At 43.0% G+C, this 21,627-nt stretch overlaps 1 protein-coding gene across 1 annotated transcript in view; it reads left to right on the top strand.

Annotated features, from left to right (window-relative positions):
• ercc2 (excision repair cross-complementation group 2) overlaps positions 1-21,627 on the top strand; it is an 88,484-nt gene that overhangs the window by 41,647 nt on the left and 25,210 nt on the right. The window contains exons 12-16 of the mRNA XM_073063758.1: positions 614-732; positions 2,609-2,678; positions 3,578-3,647; positions 9,558-9,659; positions 18,825-18,888. Of these exons, the coding sequence (XP_072919859.1) occupies positions 614-732; positions 2,609-2,678; positions 3,578-3,647; positions 9,558-9,659; positions 18,825-18,888 (425 nt within the window). The remainder of the gene's footprint in view (positions 1-613; positions 733-2,608; positions 2,679-3,577; positions 3,648-9,557; positions 9,660-18,824; positions 18,889-21,627) is intronic.

Below are 21,627 nucleotides of genomic sequence, written 5' to 3'. Positions count from 1 at the left end.
TGGAGCTGACTTGATGGGCCAAATGGCCTCATTCTGCTCCTATATCTTATGGTCTTATGGTCCTACCCCTACCATCCATGTATTAATCCAAACTTCTCTTAAACAATGAAATTGAACTCGCGTGTATCACTTAATGTTGACAGCTCGTTCCACACTCTCACAACCTTCTGAATGAAGAAGTTTCACCTCATGTTTCCCTTAAACTTTTTTCCTTTTACCCTTAACCCATGACCCCTGGTTGAAGTCCCACCCAACCTCAGTGGAAAAAACCTATTTGTATTTACCCTACCTATACCCCTCATAATTTTGTATACTTCTATTAAATTTCCTCTCAGTCTTCTACTTTCCAAGGAATAAAGTCCAAACCTATTCAATCTTTCCTTATAATTCAGATCCTCCAGACCTGGCAACATCCTCTAAAGGTTGAACTCCCATGGCCTTACTGGGTGGAGAATTTCAAAAAACCACAGGGGGAGAAGTTTCTTCTCTTTGTTCTGAAGAGCCATGTTCCCTGCAGGAAATTGGGGAATCTTCTCTGAGGGCCCTGGGTCAGCCTCATCCGGTTTCTGTGGTTCTGCTACCTCTCTGATGTTCCTTTTTCCCTTGTTTTCAGGTTCTGTGCTGAGCGATTACGATCACTACTACGGACATTGGAAATTGCAGACCTCACTGACTTTTCAGCCATCACGCTTGTCTCTAACTTTGCTACATTGGTCAGCACCTACACCAAAGGTAGTGGCAATTTGTTAGAAATGCTGATAGCTGTGTGACTTAGACAATGGGAGGCTGTCGGAATCACAGCCAGGGAATGGAATTTTCCTCCGGAATCCTAGACAGTGGCCCTCCCTCTGGAGGCAGTACAGTGGCATCTCAGGGAAGGTGGGTGTTTCCATGGATGGGCCACACACACAAAGCTAAAGAGACGTGACTGGGCTTGTTGGCCCACAGCTTCTCGTTATAGTAAAGTACAGCACAGAAACAGGCCCTTCGGCCCATCTAGTCTGTGCCGAAACATTTAAACTGCCTACTCCCATCCACCTGCACCAGGACCATAGCCCTCCATACCCCTGTCATCCATGTACCTGCACCAAACTTCTCTTAAGTATTGAAATCAAGCTGACATGCACAACCTGCGCTGGCAGCTCATTCCACACACTCATGACGCTCTTTTTCTTTCTTTACAATATTTTTATTAGTTTCTACACAGAAGAATACAGAGTACAAGAAAGTGTATATAAAAGGTCAAAAAAGAGTTAAAAAAAACTACCAATTACATTATATCTGTTCATAATAACAATGTCATTACCCCGTATTCATGTAACTTAATCAATAGTTATATTGAAATATGCTAACTTATTACAAAAAAAAGAATCTAACCCCTACCAAGACCGAAGCTTTCTACTAAGGTGAAAGGAAGGTACCATGACCCTCTGAGTGAAGAAATTTTCCCTCATCTTCCCCTTAAACTCTTCACCTTTCACCCTTAACCCATGACTTCTTGTTGTCCTGCTGAACCTCAGTAGAAAAAGTCTTCTTGCATTTACCCTATCTGTACCCCTCATATTTTCGTATACCTCTTATCAAATCTCTTCTTAATCTTCTACGTTCCAAGGAATAAGGTCCTAACCTGTTTAATCTTTCCTTATAACTCAGGTTCTCCAGTCTTGGCAACATTCTTGTAAATTTTCTCTGTACTCTTTCAACCTTATTTACATCTTTCCTGTATTTGATGGCTAAAACTGCACACCATACTCCAAATTAGGCCTCACCAATGTTTTATAAAACTTCAACTTAACATCTTATCTCCTGTACTCAGTACTTCAATTTATGAAATCACAGCTTACTTAATCTATGGCTGTCTAGTTTCTGTACTGATGTTTCAATCCTGTCAAATGTCAGATGGAGGACAACAACCATTCATCGGAGATTACACAGCTATCAGCATCTCCATTGCCCAGCTCAATGGAGATTTCAGTGACTTCCTAATTTACCAAAGGGAGAGGGTCATAGGGTTCTCCCTACCATCCACTGGGGACATTTATCAGGAGCACTATATACACAGGGACTTAGTATTATCAAGGATCACACCCTTCCATTCAGCATCCTCTTTGGCATTTTACCATCAGGCAGGAAACTCCAGTGCATAAACACAAGAACAGTTAGGATGGGAAACAACTTCTTCCCTCAAGCCATTAGGCTTCTGAACTCTCTGTCCCATTGCATTTGAAGTGTCACCAGATAATTTGTACTGTACCCTACAATATTTAATGTATGCACTACTTTGTTGATCTATGCATAATGCATTTGTAGATTTAACTCTTACTTTCCTAAGTTATTGTGTGTTATGTGTACTACTGTGCTTTACATCTTGGTCAGGAGAAACATTGTCTGTTTTGGTGGTATACACGTATGTAGTTAAATGACAATAAACTTGACGTGACTTGATTTGAAAGAACTTGGAGCCAGGATAACTGTTTAAAAATAAGGGAATGCTCACTTTGGATGACGAGTGTGGAGACTCTCGTCCTGAGAGAGTGGTGGCGATCGATGCTGCTGTGTTCGCTGAGCTTGGCGTTCTGTTTCACAGTGTTTTTATTTATTGTCCAAGGTTTTACCATCATTATGGAACCCTTTGATGACAGAACTCCAACCGTTATTAATCCAGTCCTTCACTTCAGGTAGGCCTGAGTCTATAAACATTACACTGATCACCTGCAGAGATGTAGGCGTTGTTATGTGGTGATGAAGTTGAAGGTTTATTCAGGTACTTATAGATGTGAAAGTCTCAGCCGAATAAAATGATTACCCTCCCCTAAACGTCAGGCAATTCCAAATGGCAGTCAGGAGTTAGGTATTAGTTTGAATATTAGAGTATTAGCATGGGGGCAGTGGGAAATTATCCGTCTTGTGTTTCTAGATCTTGTTTCTGGAGATTCTGTGTCACTCAATCCTGCCACTTTAATCTGCCCCTCCCCATCATTAACCTGGTCCAACAACTAACTTCAGTGGGACCTTCCTCCTTACAACTAGCTTAGGGTTTGTGGCAGTGATGAGGTTATTGCAGATCAGAGCTTTGGGGCTCTGTGGGTGTAGTTAGTGGTGGCTTGTTTTCTGTGGACCCAGCTTGGGTTTAACATTCTGGATCCTTCTTGCTATCTCGGCTTTTTTATTAGCATATCATGACCAGGGATAATGAAAAGGGTGTCATAAATATTTCATTGTACCTTCCGATAGCGTTGTGGGCCGACCTTCAAAAGGATGACACTGTTTCAGGAAGCTATCTCTCCACTACCTTCTCAAGGGCAGCGGTGATGGTAATAAATGCCAGTGGCATTCACATCCTGAAATATTTATAAATAGACTGGTAAAGTATGAGTGTATCCCATTGCCACAACTAGGAGGATTGATTTGATTTTATGACCTTTACGCCATGTAAAGCATTGCGTTAATCTGTCTGGTGGTGGCTGTGTGATCTACTGAATGAGAAGTAATACCATCTTGAAAAGTACAAATAAATTTTAATCTTATCTGGAATAAACCTCTTTAAGATTCTCTGCTTTTGAAATCTCTCTCTCAGCTGCATGGACCCATCCATCGCCATAAAGCCAGTCTTTGAACGGTTTCAGTCAGTGATTATTACCTCAGGGGTGAGTTTCACTATTTATTTATGTAATCAAACTGGGTTTGAAGCTATAAACCTGTTTATGTTTCTACCTTGTGTTATTCTTTCTTTCATTAAGCATGCTTCGTGCATAAAGTTTATCAGAGTAAGTTATGTTCAACTTCAATACTGTGTGCTACTTTCTATGGTGTTAACTCCATACTGCTTTCACTCCTGCCAATACCGGACTAGTATATACAGGTCACAATGTACTAGGGTAGGCTGGAATTCCCTTTGGATAATACTGTTCTCACTCCTGCCAATACCGGACTAGTAAATACAGGTCACAATGTACTAGGGTGGGCTGGAATTCCCTTTGGACAATACTGTTCTCACTCCTGCCAATACCGGACTAGTAAATACAGGTCACAATGTACTAGGATGGGCTGGAATTCTCTAGGACAATACTGTTCTCACTCCTGCCAATACCGGACTAGTAAATACAGGTCACAATGTACTAGGATGGGCTGGAATTCCCTTTGGACAATACTGTTCTCACTCCTGCCAATACCGGACTAGTAAATACAGGTCACAATGTACTAGGGTGGGCTGGAATTCTCTAGGACAATACTGTTCTCACTCCTGCCAATACCGGACTAGTATATACAGGTCACAATGTACTAGGGTGGGCTGGAATTCTCTAGGAAAATACTGTTCTCACTCCTGCCAATACCGGACTAGTATATACAGGTCACAATGTACTAGGGTGGGCTGGAATTCTCTAGGAAAATACTGTTCTCACTCCTGTCAATACTGGACTAGTATATACGGTCACAATGTTATCTGGGTGGGCAGGAACAATCTGTAATAATGTTACTGGGTGTTTTAAATAACAGCCCAGAAACAAACTATTCCGCCTTTTGCGTCAACACGCTGGCACTCTCTTGCATCTGCTCCTCTACCATCTCCCTTATGTGCTTAATGGGAGCAGTTAAGTCCACCTGCAGGCATTTATGTTCCTGAAGTTTTGGTGCAACTGCCTGTAGGATCAATATCCCCAATACATAACCTCAGATTTTCATCCCAGCCTACCAAATACTGCAAGGCCTGAACTGAGTGGACATGGAGAGGATGTTTTCATTAGTGGGGGAGTCAAAGACAAGAGGGCACAGCCTCAGAGTAAAGGAGCATCCCTTTAAAACTCAGATGAGGTGGAATTTCTTCAGCTAGAAGGTATTGAATTTTGTGGAGGCTATGTCATTCAGCGTACCAAAGGCAGAGATTGATAGTTTCTTGATTTTGTTGCAGGGAGAAGATAGGAAAAAGATTAATAAAAAAATAAATCAACCATGATTGAATGGTGCAGCAGAGTCCAGGGCCGAATGGCCTAAAGCTCCTTTGATATGGATGACTGAATTGATGGTGTTGTGGCTGAGTTTGCAGGCAATAGCAGAATAGGTGGAGGGGCAGGATGTTCTGACAAAGTAGAGAGGCTATAGAAGGACTTAGGCAGATTAGGAGAATGGGCAAAGAAGTACAGATGGAATAGGGTGTCAGGACCGCAAAGGTAGTAATCTCGGGATTACTGCCTGTGCCGTGCGACAGTGAGAATTGGAATAGGATGAGGTGGAGGATAAATGTGTGGCTGAGGGATTGGAGCAGGGGGTAGGGATTCAGATTTCTGGATCATTGGGACCTCTTTTGGGCCAGGTGTGACCTGTACAAAAAGGACGGGTTGCACTTAAATCCCAGGGGACTAATATCCTGGCGGGGAGGTTTTCAAAGGCTACTGGGGAGAGTTTAAAGTAGAATTGTTAGGGGGTGGGAACCGAACTGAAGAGACTGGGGAAGAGGATGTTGGCTCACAAATAGAGAAAGTTTGTAGATGGTGCGAGAGGGAGGATGGGCAGAGAAGGGATGCGCTCAAACCGAAGGTTTGAGATGTGTTTATTTTAACGCAAGGAGTGTTGTGAACAAAGCGGATGAGCTTAGAGCGTGGAGATATGATGTGGTAGTCATTACAGAGACTTGCATGGCTCAGGGACAGGAATGGTTACTTCAAGTGCCCAGTTTTAGATGTTTCAGAAAGGACAGGGAGGGAGGCAAAAGAGGTGGGGGCGTGGCACTGCTGACCAGAGATAGTGTCACGGCTGCAGAAAAGGTGGATGCCATGGAGGGATTGTCTGCAGAGTCTCTGTGGGTGGAGATTAGGACAGGAAAGGGTCAATAACTTTACTGGGTGTTTTTATAGGCCGCCCAATAGTAACAGGGATATCGAGGAACAGATCCTGGAAAAGTGTAATAATAACAGAGTTGTCGTGATGAGAGATTTTAATTTCCCAAATATCGATTGGCATCTCCCTAGAGCAAGGGGTTTAGATGGGGTGGAGTTTGTTAGGTGTGTTCAGGAAAGTTTCTTGACTCAATATGTAAATAAGCCTATAAGAGGAGGGGCTGTACTTGATTTGGTATTGGGAAATGAACCTGGTCATATCTCAGTGGGAGAGCATTTTGGAGATAGTGATCATAATTCTGTCTCCTTTACAATAGCATTGGAGAGAGATAAGAACAGACAAGTTAGAAAAGCGTTTAATTGGAATAAGGGGAATTATGAGGCTATCAGGCAGGAAATTGGAGGCTTAACTTGGAAGCAGATGTTCTCAGGGAAAAGTACGGAAGAAATGTAGCAAATATTCAGGGGATATTTGTGTGGAGTTCTGTATAGGTACGTTCCAATGAGACAGGGAAGTTAAGGTAGGGTACAGGAACTGTGGTGTACAAAGGCTGTAATAAGAAGAAAAGAAAAGCTTACAAAAGGTTCAGAGAGCTAGGTAATGTTAGAGATCTAGCAGATTCTAAGGCTAACAGGAAGGAGCTTAAGAAGGAATTTGGGAGAGCCAGAAGGGGCCATGAGAAGGCTTTGGTGGGCAGGATTAAGGAAAACCCCAAGGCATTCTACAAGTATGTGAAGAGCAAGAGGATAAGACGTGAAAGAATAGGACCTATCAAGTGTGACAATAGGAAAGTGTGTATGGAACAGGAGGAAATAGCAGAGGTGCTTAATGAATACTTTACTTCAGTATTCACTGTGGAAAAGGATCTTGGTGATTGTAATGATGACTTGCAGCAGACTGAAAAGCTTGAGCGTGTAGATATTAAGAAAGAGGATGTGTTGGAGCTCTTGGAATGCATCAAGTTGGATAATTCGCCGGGTTCGGATGAGATGTACCCCAGGCTACTGTGGGAGGTGAGGGAGGAGATTCCTGAGGCTCTGGCGATGATTTTTGCATCATCAATGGGGACGGGACAGGTTCTGGAGAATTGGAGGGTTGCAGATGTTGTTCCTTTATTCAAGAAAGGGAGTAGAGATAGCCCAGGAAATTATAGCCCAGTGAGTCTTACCTCAGTGGTTGGTAGGTTGATGGAAAAGATCCTGAGAGGCAGGATTTATGAACATTTGGAGAGGTATAATATGATTAGGAGTAGTCAGCATGGCTTTGTCAAGGGCAGGTTGTGCCTTATGAGCCTGATTGAATTTTTTGAGGACGTGACTAAACACATTGATGAAGGAAGAGCAGTAGATGTAGTGTATATGGATTTAAGCAAGGCATTTGATAAGGTACCCCATGCAAGGCTTATTGAGAAAGTAAAGAGGCATGGAATCAAAGGGGACATTGCTTTGTGGGTCCAGAAGGCAAAGAGTGGTTATAGATGGGTCATATTCTGCATGGAGGTCGGTCACCAGTGGGGTGCCTCAGGGATCTGTTCTGGGACCCTTACTTTTCGTGATTTTTATAAATGACCTGGATGAGGAGGTGGACTTAGGTTCGGACTTTATTCCCTGGAGTGTAGAAGAATGAAGGGAGATTTGATAGAGGTATATAAAATTATGATGTGAATAGATCGAGTGAATGCAAGCAGGCTTGTTCCACTGAGGCTAGGGGAGAAAAAAACAAGAGGACATGGGGTAAGGATGAAGAGGGAAAAGTTTAAAGGGAACATTGGGGGAAGGGCTTCTTCACACAGAGAGTGGTGGGAGTGTTGAATGAACTGCCAGATGAAGTGGTAAATGCGGACTCACTTTTAACATTTAAGAAAAACTTGGACAGGTACATGGATGAGAGGTATATGGAGGGATATGGGTTAGGTGGAGGTCAGTGGGACTAGCCAGAACATTGAACATCGACTTCTCTAACTTCTGTTAGTGCCCCTCCTCCCCTTCTTACCCCATCCCTGACAATATTTAGTTGTTTTTTTTCTTTTTCTCTGCCCATCACTCTGCCTGTTCTCCATCTCCCTCTGGTGCTCCCCCTCCCCCTTTCTTTCTCCCAAGGCCTCCCGTCCCATGATCCTTTCCCTTCTCCAGCTCTCTATCACTTTCACTAATCACCTTTCCAGCTCTTAGCTTCATCCCACCCCCTCCAGTCTTCTCCTATCATTTTGTATTTCCCCCTCCCCCCACTACTTTCAAATCTCTTAGTATCTTTCCTTTCAGTTAGTCCTGACGAAGGGTCTCAGCCCGAAACGACGACAGTGCTTCTCCTTATAGATGCTGCTTGGCCTGCTGTGTTCCACCAGCATTTTGTGTGTGTTGTTTGAATTTCCAGCATCTGCAGATTTCCTTGTGTTTGCTAAATAAAAGAATAGACTATTTTCTAAATGAAGAAATAAATCTGAAAATCTTTAATGCAAAGGGACTTGGGAGTTCTCATATAGGATTCCCTGAAGGTTAATTTGCAAGCTGAGTCGGTGGTGAGGAAGGCACATGTAATATTTGCATTCATTTCAAGAGGAGTAGAATATAAAAGTAAGAATGTAATGTTGAGACTTTATAAAGCACTGGTGAGACCTCACTTGGAGTATTGTAAGCAGTTTGGGCCCCTTATCTAAGAAAGGATTCGCTGACAATGGAGAGCGTTCAAAGGAGGTTCACGAAAATGATTCTGGGATTGAAAGACGTGCAATATGAGGAGAGTTTGAGGGCTTTGTGCCTGTACTCACTGGAATTCAGAAGAATCAGGGGGATCTCATTGAAACCTTTCGAATTTTGAAAGGCCTAGACAAAGTAAATGTGGAAAGTATGTTTCCCATGGTGGGAGAATCTAGGACAAGAGGACACAGCCTTAGGATAGAGGGGCGCCCTTTCAAAACAGAGATGCGGAGAAACTTCTTTAGCCAAAGGGTGGTGAATCTGTGGAATTTGTTGCCACGTGCAGCTGTGGAGGCCAGGTTGTTGGGTGTATTTAAGGCAGAGATTGATAAGTTCTTGATTGGACACGGCATCAAAAGTTATGGGGAGAAGGCTGGGAACTGGGGTTGAGGAGGAGAAAAATAAAAGGGATCAGCCGTGACTGAATGGCAAAGCAGAGTCTTATGGACCTCATTGAAAACTACCAAATGTTAAATGGACTCGATGGAGAGGATGTTTCCTATGGTGGCAGTGTCAAAGACCTGAGGACACAGTCTCAGAATAGAGGGGCATCCCTTTAGAATGAAGATGAGGAAGAATTTCTTTAGGCACTGAGTGGTGAATCTGTGGAATTTGTTGCCACAGGCGACTATGAAGACCAAGTAATTGGGTAAATTTAAGGCAGAGGATGATAAATTCTTGATTGGTGAGGGCTTGAAGGAACACGTGGAAGGGCTGAGAGGGAAAATGGATCTGCCATGGTGAAATGGCAGAACAGATTCAATGGACTGAATGGACTTATCCTGCTCCTATATTTTATGGTCTAAAACTGAGTTGGTCCTTTCAGAGCACTTTCCTTTCACATCCACCCTCCAGCTCTGGATGGACCATTTAATCTGTCAGTCACACATGAGAAGCCAATCCTAATATTCTAGTTGCACTGTCATTCTCAGAATCACTCTCTACCACACCTCCTACTATTAACCGGCAAAGATTTTCTTCTATTCTGTAGTAATGTCATTTGTTTTTTCATTGTGTCTTTGCCAGACCTTGTCCCCTCTGGATATGTATCCAAAAATCCTCGATTTCCGGCCGGTCATTCTGGCAACATTTACGATGACCTTAGCAAGGACCTGCCTGTGCCCCATGGTAAGTGTAGCTAAACTGGAGTGTTGTGAAGCACCTAGTGAGTTGATGCACTGATTACAAGCACTGGACTGATTTCCTTCCTCTTTGTCACACTTTTCTGCTGACCACTACATTATATTTTGTTATTTTACTATTTCCCAAGCACTTTACATATCAGAATCCTGTTTGCTGATGACACCACTCTTGTGGACTGATCAAAGATGGTGATGAATCAGTATACAGGAGGGAGATTGAAAATTTGGCTGAGTGGCATCATAACAACAACCTCTCACTCAATGTCAGCAAGACCAAGGAACTGACTAGACTTCAGGAGATGAGTTTGTCCTCATCAGAGGATCAGAGCAAGAGAGGGTTAGCAACTTTAAACTACTGGGTGTTACTATTTCAGAAGATCTGTCAAAGGTTCAAAGGTATGTTTATTATCTAAATACTCTGTGTACTCTGAATTTCATTTTCTCCAGGTAGTCACGAAACAAAGAAAACAATGGAAGTTGTTCAAAGTGAAACAGCAAACCCACACCCCCGCACAAAAAAGAATGGCAACATTATCATCAAATCCCCCCCAGCACCCCTCCCACACACAAAAAAGCAATGAGAAAACAGGCAAAAACACAGAATATAAAAACCATAAGACTGCAGAAGTCCACATCTATAAACGCAGAACCTCGGTAACATCCTCCGACATCATCGAAAGGGACAGAACCACTTGAAAGCAGAGGCCTACCCTCCAGGCACAGTGATAGGTCACAGAGTCCTTCTCCGGCAGCAGATGATCCCACCAGTGATCAAAAGCCAAACACCGAACCCTTGCCCGTCTTCTGCTTCGATGCCTCGACATTTCAATCTTCCTCGATGCTTTAATCAGTGAAATGGAGTCAAACATCGGCTTGCTCCCCTTCTTGAAGTTTCTTTTCCTTGATGCCTCAAACTCGCTTCCCAGAATCTTCTCAGACCTATCGAAGAGCTGGATCACACAGTTTATCTCCGAACTGCAAGTTGCAAGTTCCAACAGTTCTAGAAACACATTTAAGATGAAAACAGACATAAAAGAGATGAAATAAACAGTTTTGTGATCTGTGTAGAAGATGTTGACCATTGTACACCGACGGCATCTTGATCATGCATGTAAATACAATGACAAAGAAAGCACAGCAGCGCCTGTACTTCCTTAAGAAGTCTGCAGAGGTTTTGCAGATCACAAAAAATATCATGGACTTATCTAGATGTGTAGTGGAGGGTGTATTGACTGGCTGCATCATGGCCTGGTATGGGAACACCAATACCTTTGAGTGGAAAATCCTACAAAAGATAATGGATTTGGCCCAGTACATCACGGGTAAGGCCCTCCCACCCACTGAGCATATCTATATGAAATGTAGTTGTAGGAAAGCAACATCCATTATCAGAGATCCTCACCACCCAGGTCATGCTCTTTTCTCGCTGCTGCCATCAGGTAGAAGGTACAAGAGCTTAAAGGTTCGCACCTCCAGGTTCAGGAACAGTTATTACTCCTCAACCATCAGGCTCTTGAATAAAGGGATAACCACATTCACTTGCCCATCCATTGAGATAATCCCACAACCAATGATCTCACTTTAAGGACCCTATCTTGTTATTTCATGTTCTTGTTATTTATTTATATCTGAATTTGCACAGTTTGTTGTCTTCTGCACTCAGGATGATCTTTCATTGTTCCTTTTATAGTTACGATTCTATAGATTTGCTGTGTTGGCGCGCGGCCAAGTGGCTAAGTCGTTGATCTAGTGATCGGAAGGTCGTTAGTTCAAGACTCAGCTGAGGCTGCCTGTTGTGTTCTTGAGCAAGGCACTTACCACACATTGCTCTGCAATGACACTGGTGCCAAGCTGTATTGCCCTAGTGCCCTTCCTTGGATAACATAGGTGGCGTGGAGAGGGGAGACTTGCAGCATGGGCAACTGCCAGTCTTCCATACAACCCTGCCCAGGCCTCAGTCAACATCAAAATCAATGGACAGCCGAAGAAGAGAAGAAGATTTGCTGAGTATGATATCAGAAAAGTGAATCTCAGGGTTATGTGCTGACATACCTCTGATAATAAAATTTACTTTGAACTTTAGTTTTAAGCTCTGAAGTCTATAGAGCAGCTTCTGAAGTCCCAACTCAATTGCCACCGAAAACCAAAATTATGCTTGTAGCCAGTGCTAAAAGTGTCTGCATAGCACTGAATATTTCAGTCCATGTGTTGTAAAAACCCAGGACAGGAAGATGTCATCACATTCCAGAGGTTTCATGCAATACTCCTGAACTGTGGCTCAGAACCACTCCAGCCAGTCTGTGGGCATCAAGGCTTCCATCTGATCGTGTGTCTTAGCTGGAACTTGGAATTCCACTAGCCGACTATTATCTTTGGATGCAGTGTCAAATCTTCTGTTCCCTTAGATGGACTGAAGGAATCTGGGCACACAGGTCCATACTTTGTTGAAAGGTAGAAAGGGTCAGAAAGAAAGCTTTTGGCATATTGGCCTTCATAAATCGTAGTGTTGAGTACAGGAGATGGGATGTTATGTTATGCTCCTCAGACAGGATGAAGAGGTCAATACTCCCCAATGCCATTAGGCTTTACAATTCTACTGCCAGGACTTAAGAACTTTTTAAAAGCTATTATTAATGCTTTTTGAGATAGTGATTTAGATGCATATCATATTCTTTACTGAGTTAAGTATTATATGTAATTAGTTTTGCTACACCAAGTGTATGGGACATTGGAAAAAAAGTTGAATTTCCCCATGGGGATGAATAAAGTATCTATCTATCTATCTATCTATCTATCTGAAGTTGTATGAGACATTGGTGAAGACTAATTTGGAGTATTGTGTGCAGTTTTGGTCACCTGCCTACAGGAAAGATGTAAATAAAGTTGAAAGACTACAGAGAAAATTTGCAAGGATGTTGCCATGACTGGGGGACCTGAATTGTAAAACAATAAAATATAGGAGCAAACTTAGACTATTTGGTCCATCAAGTCTATTCCACCATTTTATCATCCAATTTTCCTCTCAGCCCTAATCTCCTTCCTTCTCTACGTATCCCTTTGTGCCCTGACCAATCAAGAGTGTTTTCAACCTCTGCCTTAAATATACATAAAGACTTGGCCTCCACAGCTGCCTGTGGCCATGAATTCCACAGATTCACCACTCTCTGGTGATAGAAATTACTCCCCTTCTCTGTTCTAAAAGGACACCCCTCTGTTCTGAGGCTGTGTCCTTCAGCCGTAGACTCTTCCACCATAGGAAACATCCTTCCCACATCCACTCTACCAAGGCCTTTCACCTTTCAATATGTTTCAATGAGGTCACACCTCATTCTTCTGAATACTAGTTAATACAGGCCTAGAGCCATCAAACGCTCTTCATATGACAAGTCATTCAATCCTGGAATAATTTTCGTGAATCACCTTTGAACTCTGAACTGTTTCAGCACATCCTTTCTAAGATAAGATGCCCCAAACTGCTCACAATACTCCAAGTGGGGCCTCACCAGTGTTTTATAAAGTCTCAGCATGACATCTTTACTTTTATATTCCAGTCCTTTTGAAAGGAATGCTAACAGTGCATTTGCCTGCTTCACCACAGACTCAATATGCATATTAGGGAACTCTGCACAAGGACTCACTCCCAAGTCCCTTTGCACCTCAGTTTTTGTATTTTCTCTCCGTTTAGAAAATAGTCAACCATTTCTTCTACCAAAGTGTATGACCATACACTTTCTGACACTGTATCCCACCTACCATTTCTTTGCCCATTCTCCTAATCTGTCTAAGTCCTTCTGCAGCTTCTCTACTTTCTCAAAGCTATTTGCTCCTCCACCTATTTCAAGGTTTCAAAGGTACATTTAATGTGAGAGAAATGTATACAATATATATCCTGAAATTCATTTTCTTCGCAACCATCCATGAAAACAGAGGAATGCCCTAAAGAACGAATGACAGTTAAATGTTAGAACCCCAAAGTACCCCCAGCTCCCCCCTCACACGTAAGCAGCCGCAAAGCAACGATCCCCCCCCCCCACCAGCAAAAAAACAGCATCTCACCCACCACCGAGCACTCAAGCGTGCAGCAAGGCACCAATAAAGACACAGACTTGCAGTACCCCAAAGACTACTTGTTCACCCGGCAATTCGACATACCACAGGGTCTCTCCCTAATAAATGAAGAAGAGGTGTCCCCGTTTCACAGCGAGAGGGGAGACATAAACAACTCACTGAAAGTCCATTAAAAGTCTGTTGCATCGCTTTTTCCGAGTTCTGCCCAAAGAACTCGGGTCTCGGGCACAGCCAGTAGCCAGCTTGCTGCTTTTGATTTTCTGTGTACTCCCACGACACACCAAATTCCTGCGGAGGCACCGACCTCAAGTCCGCTTGCCTCCAGAGTCACAAAATCCCGAAAAACTGAAGGCGCGCTAGTCTTCCAGGCCACTTCCTTGGTATATCGAATAGCAGCCAGTCGTGAGACCCCGAATGGGGTCCCATTCCCGCAAAGACCCAAAGTCAGAGGGTAACTCCAGGTCAGGGTCTTCAAAAGAACCCTGAAAGGGAAAATAGAGATATTAAAGATAGAAATAGAGCTGTTTCTGAAGATGCAAGCAATGGAGTCGCCGTTAGGTGACATCATCTCCTAAGCTCCACCCCTTTTTATCATATCGACTGCAAACTTTGCAAAAAAGCCATCAGTTCCATCATCCAAATTATTGACATGTGATGTAAAAGGAATCAGCCTCAACATAGATCCCTGTGGAACACCACTAGTCACTGGCAGCTAACCAGAGAAGGCTCCCTTTATCCCTCCTGTTTGCCATCTGCCAATCGGCCACTGCATTACAGAATAATTCCTGTAATACCATAGGCTTGTAGCTTATTAAGCAACTTCATGAATAGCACCTTGTCAAAGGTCTTCTGAAAATCCAATTAGACAACATCAACCAATTCTCTTTTGTCTATCCTGCTTGTTATTTCTTCAAAGAATTCTGACAGATTTGTCAGGCAAGATTTTCCTTTGAGGAAACAATGCTGACAATGACCTATTTTATCACGTGCCTCCAAGTTGTCTGACACTTCATCTTTCATAATTGACTCCAACATCTTCCCAACCACTGAGGTCAGACTAACTGGCCTATAGTTTCCCTTCTTCTGCCTCTCTCCTTTCTTGAAGAGTGGAGTGACATTTACAATTTTCCAGTCGTCCAGTAAGATCATTACTAATGCTCCATAGTCTCTTCAGCCATCTCTTTCAGAACCCTGGGGTGTTCACCATTTTGACCAGGTGACATCTGCCTTCAGATCTTTCAGTTTCTGAAGAACCTTCTCTCTAGTCATGGTAACTTCACACGCTTCATGACCCCTGACACCTGGATCTTCTAACTTACTGCTAGTGTCTTCCACAGTGAAGACTGATGAAAATTACTTGTTCAGTTCATCCACCATTTCATTCTCCCCCATTACTACCTCTCCAGTATTGTTTTTCAGCTGTCCAATATCCACTCTCGCCTCTCTTTTACACTTGTGTATCTGAAGAAACTTGTGGCATCCTATTTAATATAATTGCCTGGCTTACTTTCGTATTCTATTTTTACCTTCTTAATGACTTTTTTAGTTGTTTTCTATTGGTTTTCAAACACTTCCCAATTCTCTAACTTCCCACTAACTTTTGCTCTGTTTTATGTCCTCTTTGGCTTTAATTTTGGCTTTGATTTCTGTTGTTAGCCACAGTTGTGACATCTTTCCTTTAGAATACGTCTTCCTGTTTAGGATGTACTGTATATATCCTCTGCTTTTCGAATTCCTTCCAGAAATTTTAGCCACTGCTGCTCTATCAACATCCCTGCCAGTGTTTTTTTTTTCTAGTCAATTCTGGCCAGCTCCTCTCTCATTTAAGTCAAGTCAACTTTTATTGTCATTTCGACCATAACTGCTGGTACAGTGCATAGTAAAAATGAGACAATGTTTTTCAGGACCATGGTGTTACATGACACAGTACAAAAACTAGACTGAACTACGTAATAATAAAAAAAAAACACAGAGAAAGCTACACTAGACTACAGACCTACACTGGACTGCATAAAGTGCACAAAAACAGTGCAGGCTTTACAATAAATAATAAACAGGACAGTAGGGCAAGGTGTCAGTCCAGGCTTCGGGTATTGAGGAGCCTGATAGCTTGGGGGAAGAAACTGTTACATAGGCTGGTCATGAGAGCCCGGATGCTTCAGAGCCTTTTCCCAGACGGCAGGAGGGAGAAGAGATTGTATGAGGGGTGCATGGGGTCCTTCATAATGCTGTTTCCTTTGCGGATGCAGTATTATGAAGGACCCAATGCACCCCTCATACAATCTGCAGTGTATGCAGTGTAAATGTCCGTGATGGCAGGAAGAGAGACCCCGATTATCTTCTCAGCTGACCTCACTATCCGCTGCAGGGCCTTGCAATCCGAGATGGTGCAATTTCCGAACCGGGCAGTGATGCAGTTGCTCAGGATGCTCTCAATACAACCCCTGTAGAATGTGATGAGGATGGGGGGTGAGAGATGGACTTTCCTCAGCCTTCGCAAAAAGTAGGGACGCTGCTGGGCTGTCTTTGCTATGGAGCTGGTGTTGAGGGACCAGGTGAGATTCTCCGTCAGGTGAACACCAAGAAATTTGGTACTGTTTACGATCTCTACCAAGGAGCCGTCGATGGTCAGTGGGGAGTGGTCGCTCTGTGCCCTCCTGAAGTCAACAACCATCTCTTTTGTTTTGTTCACATTAATAGTATTGTTCACACATGCCTCTGTAATCCCCTTTACTCCACTGGAATACTGATACTTTAGCCTCTCCTTCTCAAATTTCAAATTTATAAGTAAAGATTGAATAGGTTCAGACATTTTTTCTTGGAACGTAGAAGATTGAAAGGAAATTTGGTAGAGATATACAAAATTATGAGGGGTATAGATAGGGTAATTGCAAGCAGAATTTTTCCACTGAGCTTGAGTGGTACTACAAACTGAGATCATGGGCTCAAGTTGAAAGGTGTGAAGATTAAGGGGAATATGATGGGAAACTTCTTCACTTAGAGGGTCATAAGAGTGTGGAATGAGCTGCCAGCGAGCTCGATTTCAGTGTTTATGAGAAGTTTTTGGATCGGTACTTGGACTGTAGGTGTATGGAGGGTTATGGTATTAGTCCAGATTGATGGGCGTAGATAGTCTAAATGGAATCAGCATGGACTAGATGGGCCAAAGGACCTTTTTCTGTGCTGTACTTTACTATGACTAAGAGGCATTCTGTTGCTGTCCCGAGGCCAATGTTTATTCCTCAAGCCTCTCTGAAATAGATTGGTCATGGTTTACTGTTGTGGGATCTTCCTGTGCACACACCATTTGCCTGTAATGCACCTGGGCATTTTGAAAGCTGAACATCTGCTGGTCTACTGGTCTGCTGTAAAGCACCCAGGGACATTTCAAAAGGAATGTGGAAGGTGCTGTGGAAATCGACATCTGTTGGTCTGCTGTAAAGCAATCTAAGGCATTTTGAAAGGTCTGTTAAATGTGCTGAGGAACTGAACGTCTGCTGTAGAGCAGGAATGTTAAAGGTGCTGGGGAAGTGAATATCTGCTGGTCTGCTGTAGAGCAGGAATGTTAAAGGTGCTGGGGAAGTGAATATCTGCTGGTCTGCTGTAGAGCAGGAATGTTAAAGGTGCTGGGGAAGTGAATATCTGCTGGTCTGCTGTAGAGCAGGAATGTTAAAGGTGCTGGGGAAGTGAATATCTGCTGGTCTGCTGTAGAGTCTGTTAGGGTGCTATCGCATTCAGCAGCATACACTGCTATTTTGGTTGTCCTGCCTTGTGATCCAGTGAAGTCCATTCTGCCAGACCTCCTCTCTGATGTTCCCATCTGGTTGTTTGCGAAGTAGATCCAGTGTCCAGGGTGCTTTCCCTGCAGATTTCGCCTCCCCTATCCTCGTAACCGAGAACAAATTTGCCTTATCTAAAAAAATTTCTGGCATTTGCCCTTCACAACTTGGCTTATCTGGCTCTTATCTGGCTACCTTCGTACGATAGAAAATATGTGTGATAAATATCAAAGTAAATTTTATTTTTAGAGTACATATACGTTACCATATACAACTCTGAGATTCATTTTCCTGTGGGCATACTCAACAAATAATGTAGAATAATAACCATAACAGAATCAATGAGAGACCACTCAACTTGGGCGTTCAATCAGAGTGGAGAGGACAACAAACTGTGCAACGGGAAACAACAATATAAATAAAATAAACAATAAATATTGGGAACATGAGATGAAGAGCACTTGAAAGGGTGTCCATTGGCTGTGGGAACATTTCAATGAAGCTGAGTATAGTTATTCCCTTTTGATCAAAAGCCTTATGTTTGAGGGGTGGTAACTGTTCTGTAATCTGGTGGTGTGAGTCCTAAGGCTCTTGGACCTTCTTCCTGATGGCAGCATTGAGAAGAGATCTTAGATAGATAGATAGATAGATAGATACTTTATTCATCCCCATGGGGAAATTCAGCTTTTTTTTCCAATGTCCCATACACTTGTTGTAGCACAACTAATTACATACAATACTTAGCTCAGTAAAAAAATATGATATGCATCTAAATCACTATTTCAAAAAGCATTAATAATAGCTTTTAAAAAGTTCTTAAGTCCTGGCAGTAGAATTGTAAAGCCTAATGGCATTGGGGAGTATTGACCTCTTCATCCTGTCTGAGGAGCATTGCATCGATAGTAACCTGTCGCTGAAACTGCTTCTCTGTCTCTGGATGGTGCTTAGCCTCTGGATCTTAGCCTGAGTGGAAGGGGTCTCTGATAATGACACTGCTTTCCTGCAACAACGCTTTGTGTATATGTGCTCAGTAGTGCAGAGGGCTTTATCCATTACTTAGTGTAAGATTTTCCATGCAAAGGCATTGTTGTTTCCGTACCAGGCTGTAATGCTACCAGTCAGTAAGCTCTCCACCACACATCGATAGAAGTTTTTCAAAGTTTAGATGTCAAGCCAAACCTCTAAGTTGCGCATCATGATAAATAGACTAGCTCTGGCCTCCAGACTCCTCCTTTGCTTGTTCAGTGTGTGCTCTCCTTCCCAGTTTAAAGATTTCTGATCGTTTCTTTGTGTTATTTTTCCAGATTGTAGGTCGAGGCAATGATCAGGTGACAATAAGCTCAAAATTTGAAACCAGGGAAGATATTGGTGAGTAGTTCTCTATCTGTCAGTCAGAGAATACAGTGTTATCAGTAGTGTTTACATCTGTGAAACCACTGCCTGAAAAATTAGTGACTGCCATTGTGTTGTTTGTGCATACATCTGTGAGTAGTTGTCCTTACCATTCTGGCAGAATAGCCAGACAGAGAATAACCTGTCCCAAGAGAGGCTCATTCCTTGCATACTTCTTCCTCATCTTCAGCCTTGGTCAATTTCAGGACTGTTAAACTGTGTTGAAAGACAAAAGGATGGATTGTTTGGTTTGTATTGAAAGCAACATACACAAAATGGTGGAGGAGGGACTCAGCAGGTCAGGCAGCATCTATGGAAGTGAGTAGATACTCAACGTTTCAGGCAAGACCCTCCTTCAGGACCGAGAAGGAAGGGGGGAAGATGCCTGGATAAAAAAATGGGGGAAGGGAAAGAAGGAGGGGGCCCAGGGACAAATAATAGTCAGGTGAGAAGAGGTGAAAAGCGCAGAGTGCAAAATAGAGGAAGTGTTTGCTAGAAGGAGAAATCGATATTTATGCCATCAGGTTGGAGGCTACCCAGATGGAATAAAAAGTGTGGGTGGCCTCATCTTGGCACAGGGGAGGTCATGGACCAACATGTTGGAATGAGCCTCCTTCTCCTACCCCCCCCCCCACCACCTTTTTTATTCTAGCATCTTCCCCCTTTTCAGTCCTGAGGAAAGATCTCAGCCCAAAACATTGACTGTCTGTTCATTTCCATAGATGCTGCCTGACCTGCTGAGTTAAAAAACATGGAAAACCTATAGCACCATACAGGCTCTTCGGCCCACAAAGCTGTGCTGAACATGTCCTTACTTTAGAACTTACCTAGGGTTACCCATAGCCCTCTATTTTTCTTTTTTGGAAACCCATAGTGCTTCTCTGGTTTGGGGTCTGGACCTTGTATGCATACACTGCCAACCATCTTTCCGCAGTCATGCTTGTACTATGCAAATGCCCCTGAGTTCTGTGCAATGATTTGTGATTGTTGCTCATCTCCTCCGGTTTTAACCATATTTCACCAATTGTGCATATTCTATCCTGATATTCATCTACTGGAATCTGTTTGTGGCATATATCACTCATACCAGTTAGCATTCGCCAAATCAAACAGTTAACTGGGTCAAAACAAAGTCCCGCTTTGGCCATGTGATCACTTCCCAATATACGTTCCTGCTCCCAGGATAATTCAGCTTGCACTATAGAATGTTTTAATGCCAAGTCTCCTATTCTAGCTTCCAAGGATGCACTCATGAGTTCCACTTGTGAACGCCCTGTAAATCTGAGTAAGATAACTTTACCGTGTATTTCCCAATTTGGGTTAGTTACATCAGTAGTGAAGAGTTACTGGAGGTGTACCAGTCTGCTCCCACCTTGTGTCACACACTCATGTTGGTGATGCCCGACACTATCATTGAAGCTCGGAGTACAATCCCCTAGCCTAGACGGTGATGTGCCCAATACATTATTTTGTGGGCTTGTTCTACCCTGGCCCCTCCAAGGTCAAACCTCCTTGTTCTACTCTCCCACTTCTCAGGTTTGGATATTTTCTCTTGATGTGTCCCACTTGACCACAGATACAGTCGGCCCTCCTTATCCGCGAGGGATTGGTTCCGGGACCCGTCGCGGATACCAAAATTCGCGGATGCTCAAGTCCGTTATTCAACCTGTTTCAATGCGGTGGATCTTAGGACCCAGTGGAACCCCAGACTTTATTTAACCTGTCTCAGTGCGGTGGACATTAGGACCCAGCGGTAGAGATCTGAATCTGCAGTGTTTCTGTTCATGAAAATAATCACGATAACGATTGAAAATAAAGTGGAAATAATAAAGCGATCGGAAAGAGGTGAAACGCCATCGGTCATTGGAAAAGTGTTAGGCTACGTCGGTCAACGATCGGAACAATTTTAAAGGATAAAGTGAGAAAGGCTCTGCCCCGATGAAAGCTACAATTATTACTAAGCAATGCAGTGGTTTAATTATTGGGTTTTGGCGTTTTGGGTTTTTGATACTCCACATCAACCTGGCACAGTGCAGAACGCACTTGGGAGATATCTGTCACTAGATCGAACTCGGGAACTTCCGTTCCCGATCCATGCACTGAAACATACATTCTTAAATGTTTTATATGCATAGAAAGGTAAAATATATACGAAGACATACGTTTCACTAAGTGATGCTAAGTAATACCGGATGTACCTGTTCCGATTTACTTAGTAAGAGCTTCCGATTTTTTTCGATCCTGATCCACGATAACCCACGCACATCCTCCCGTATACTTTAAATCATCTCTGGATTACTTATAATACCTAATACAATGTAAATGCTATGTAAAATGGTTGTTATACTGCATTGTTTAGGGAATAATGGGTTTTCGCGATTCGCGTTTGGTTGAATTCGCGCATGCGGAATTTGTGGATAAGGAGGGCTGACTGTATAGCATTTAAATACTCCAACTCCAAGTCTCCCTGTTCTTGACACTGTATCATTTCTTCTGGTTTTCCTGGTCACTTGATAGTGTAGTGGGGTGACATTTGGGGTGGGTTCCCTACCCTCACTACTCCAGGCAGTTGCCTTACGTCCAACGTTCCCCATTAGCGGGTTTATTTGGCTTTTGTGTCTCCTTTTTCTATGGTCTACTCATTTTGCTCAGTATCGATGCCTCATTATGTGTAGGTTCAGTGGGATCAAACATTTCTAATAGATTCATCGGTAG

This window comes from Hemitrygon akajei, chromosome 12 (genome assembly GCF_048418815.1).
Source record: "Hemitrygon akajei chromosome 12, sHemAka1.3, whole genome shotgun sequence".
Classification (NCBI taxonomy): Eukaryota; Metazoa; Chordata; class Chondrichthyes; order Myliobatiformes; family Dasyatidae; genus Hemitrygon; species Hemitrygon akajei.
The sequence above is the reverse complement of the archived record's forward strand: the minus strand, read 5'-3'. Positions and strand labels throughout refer to the sequence as shown.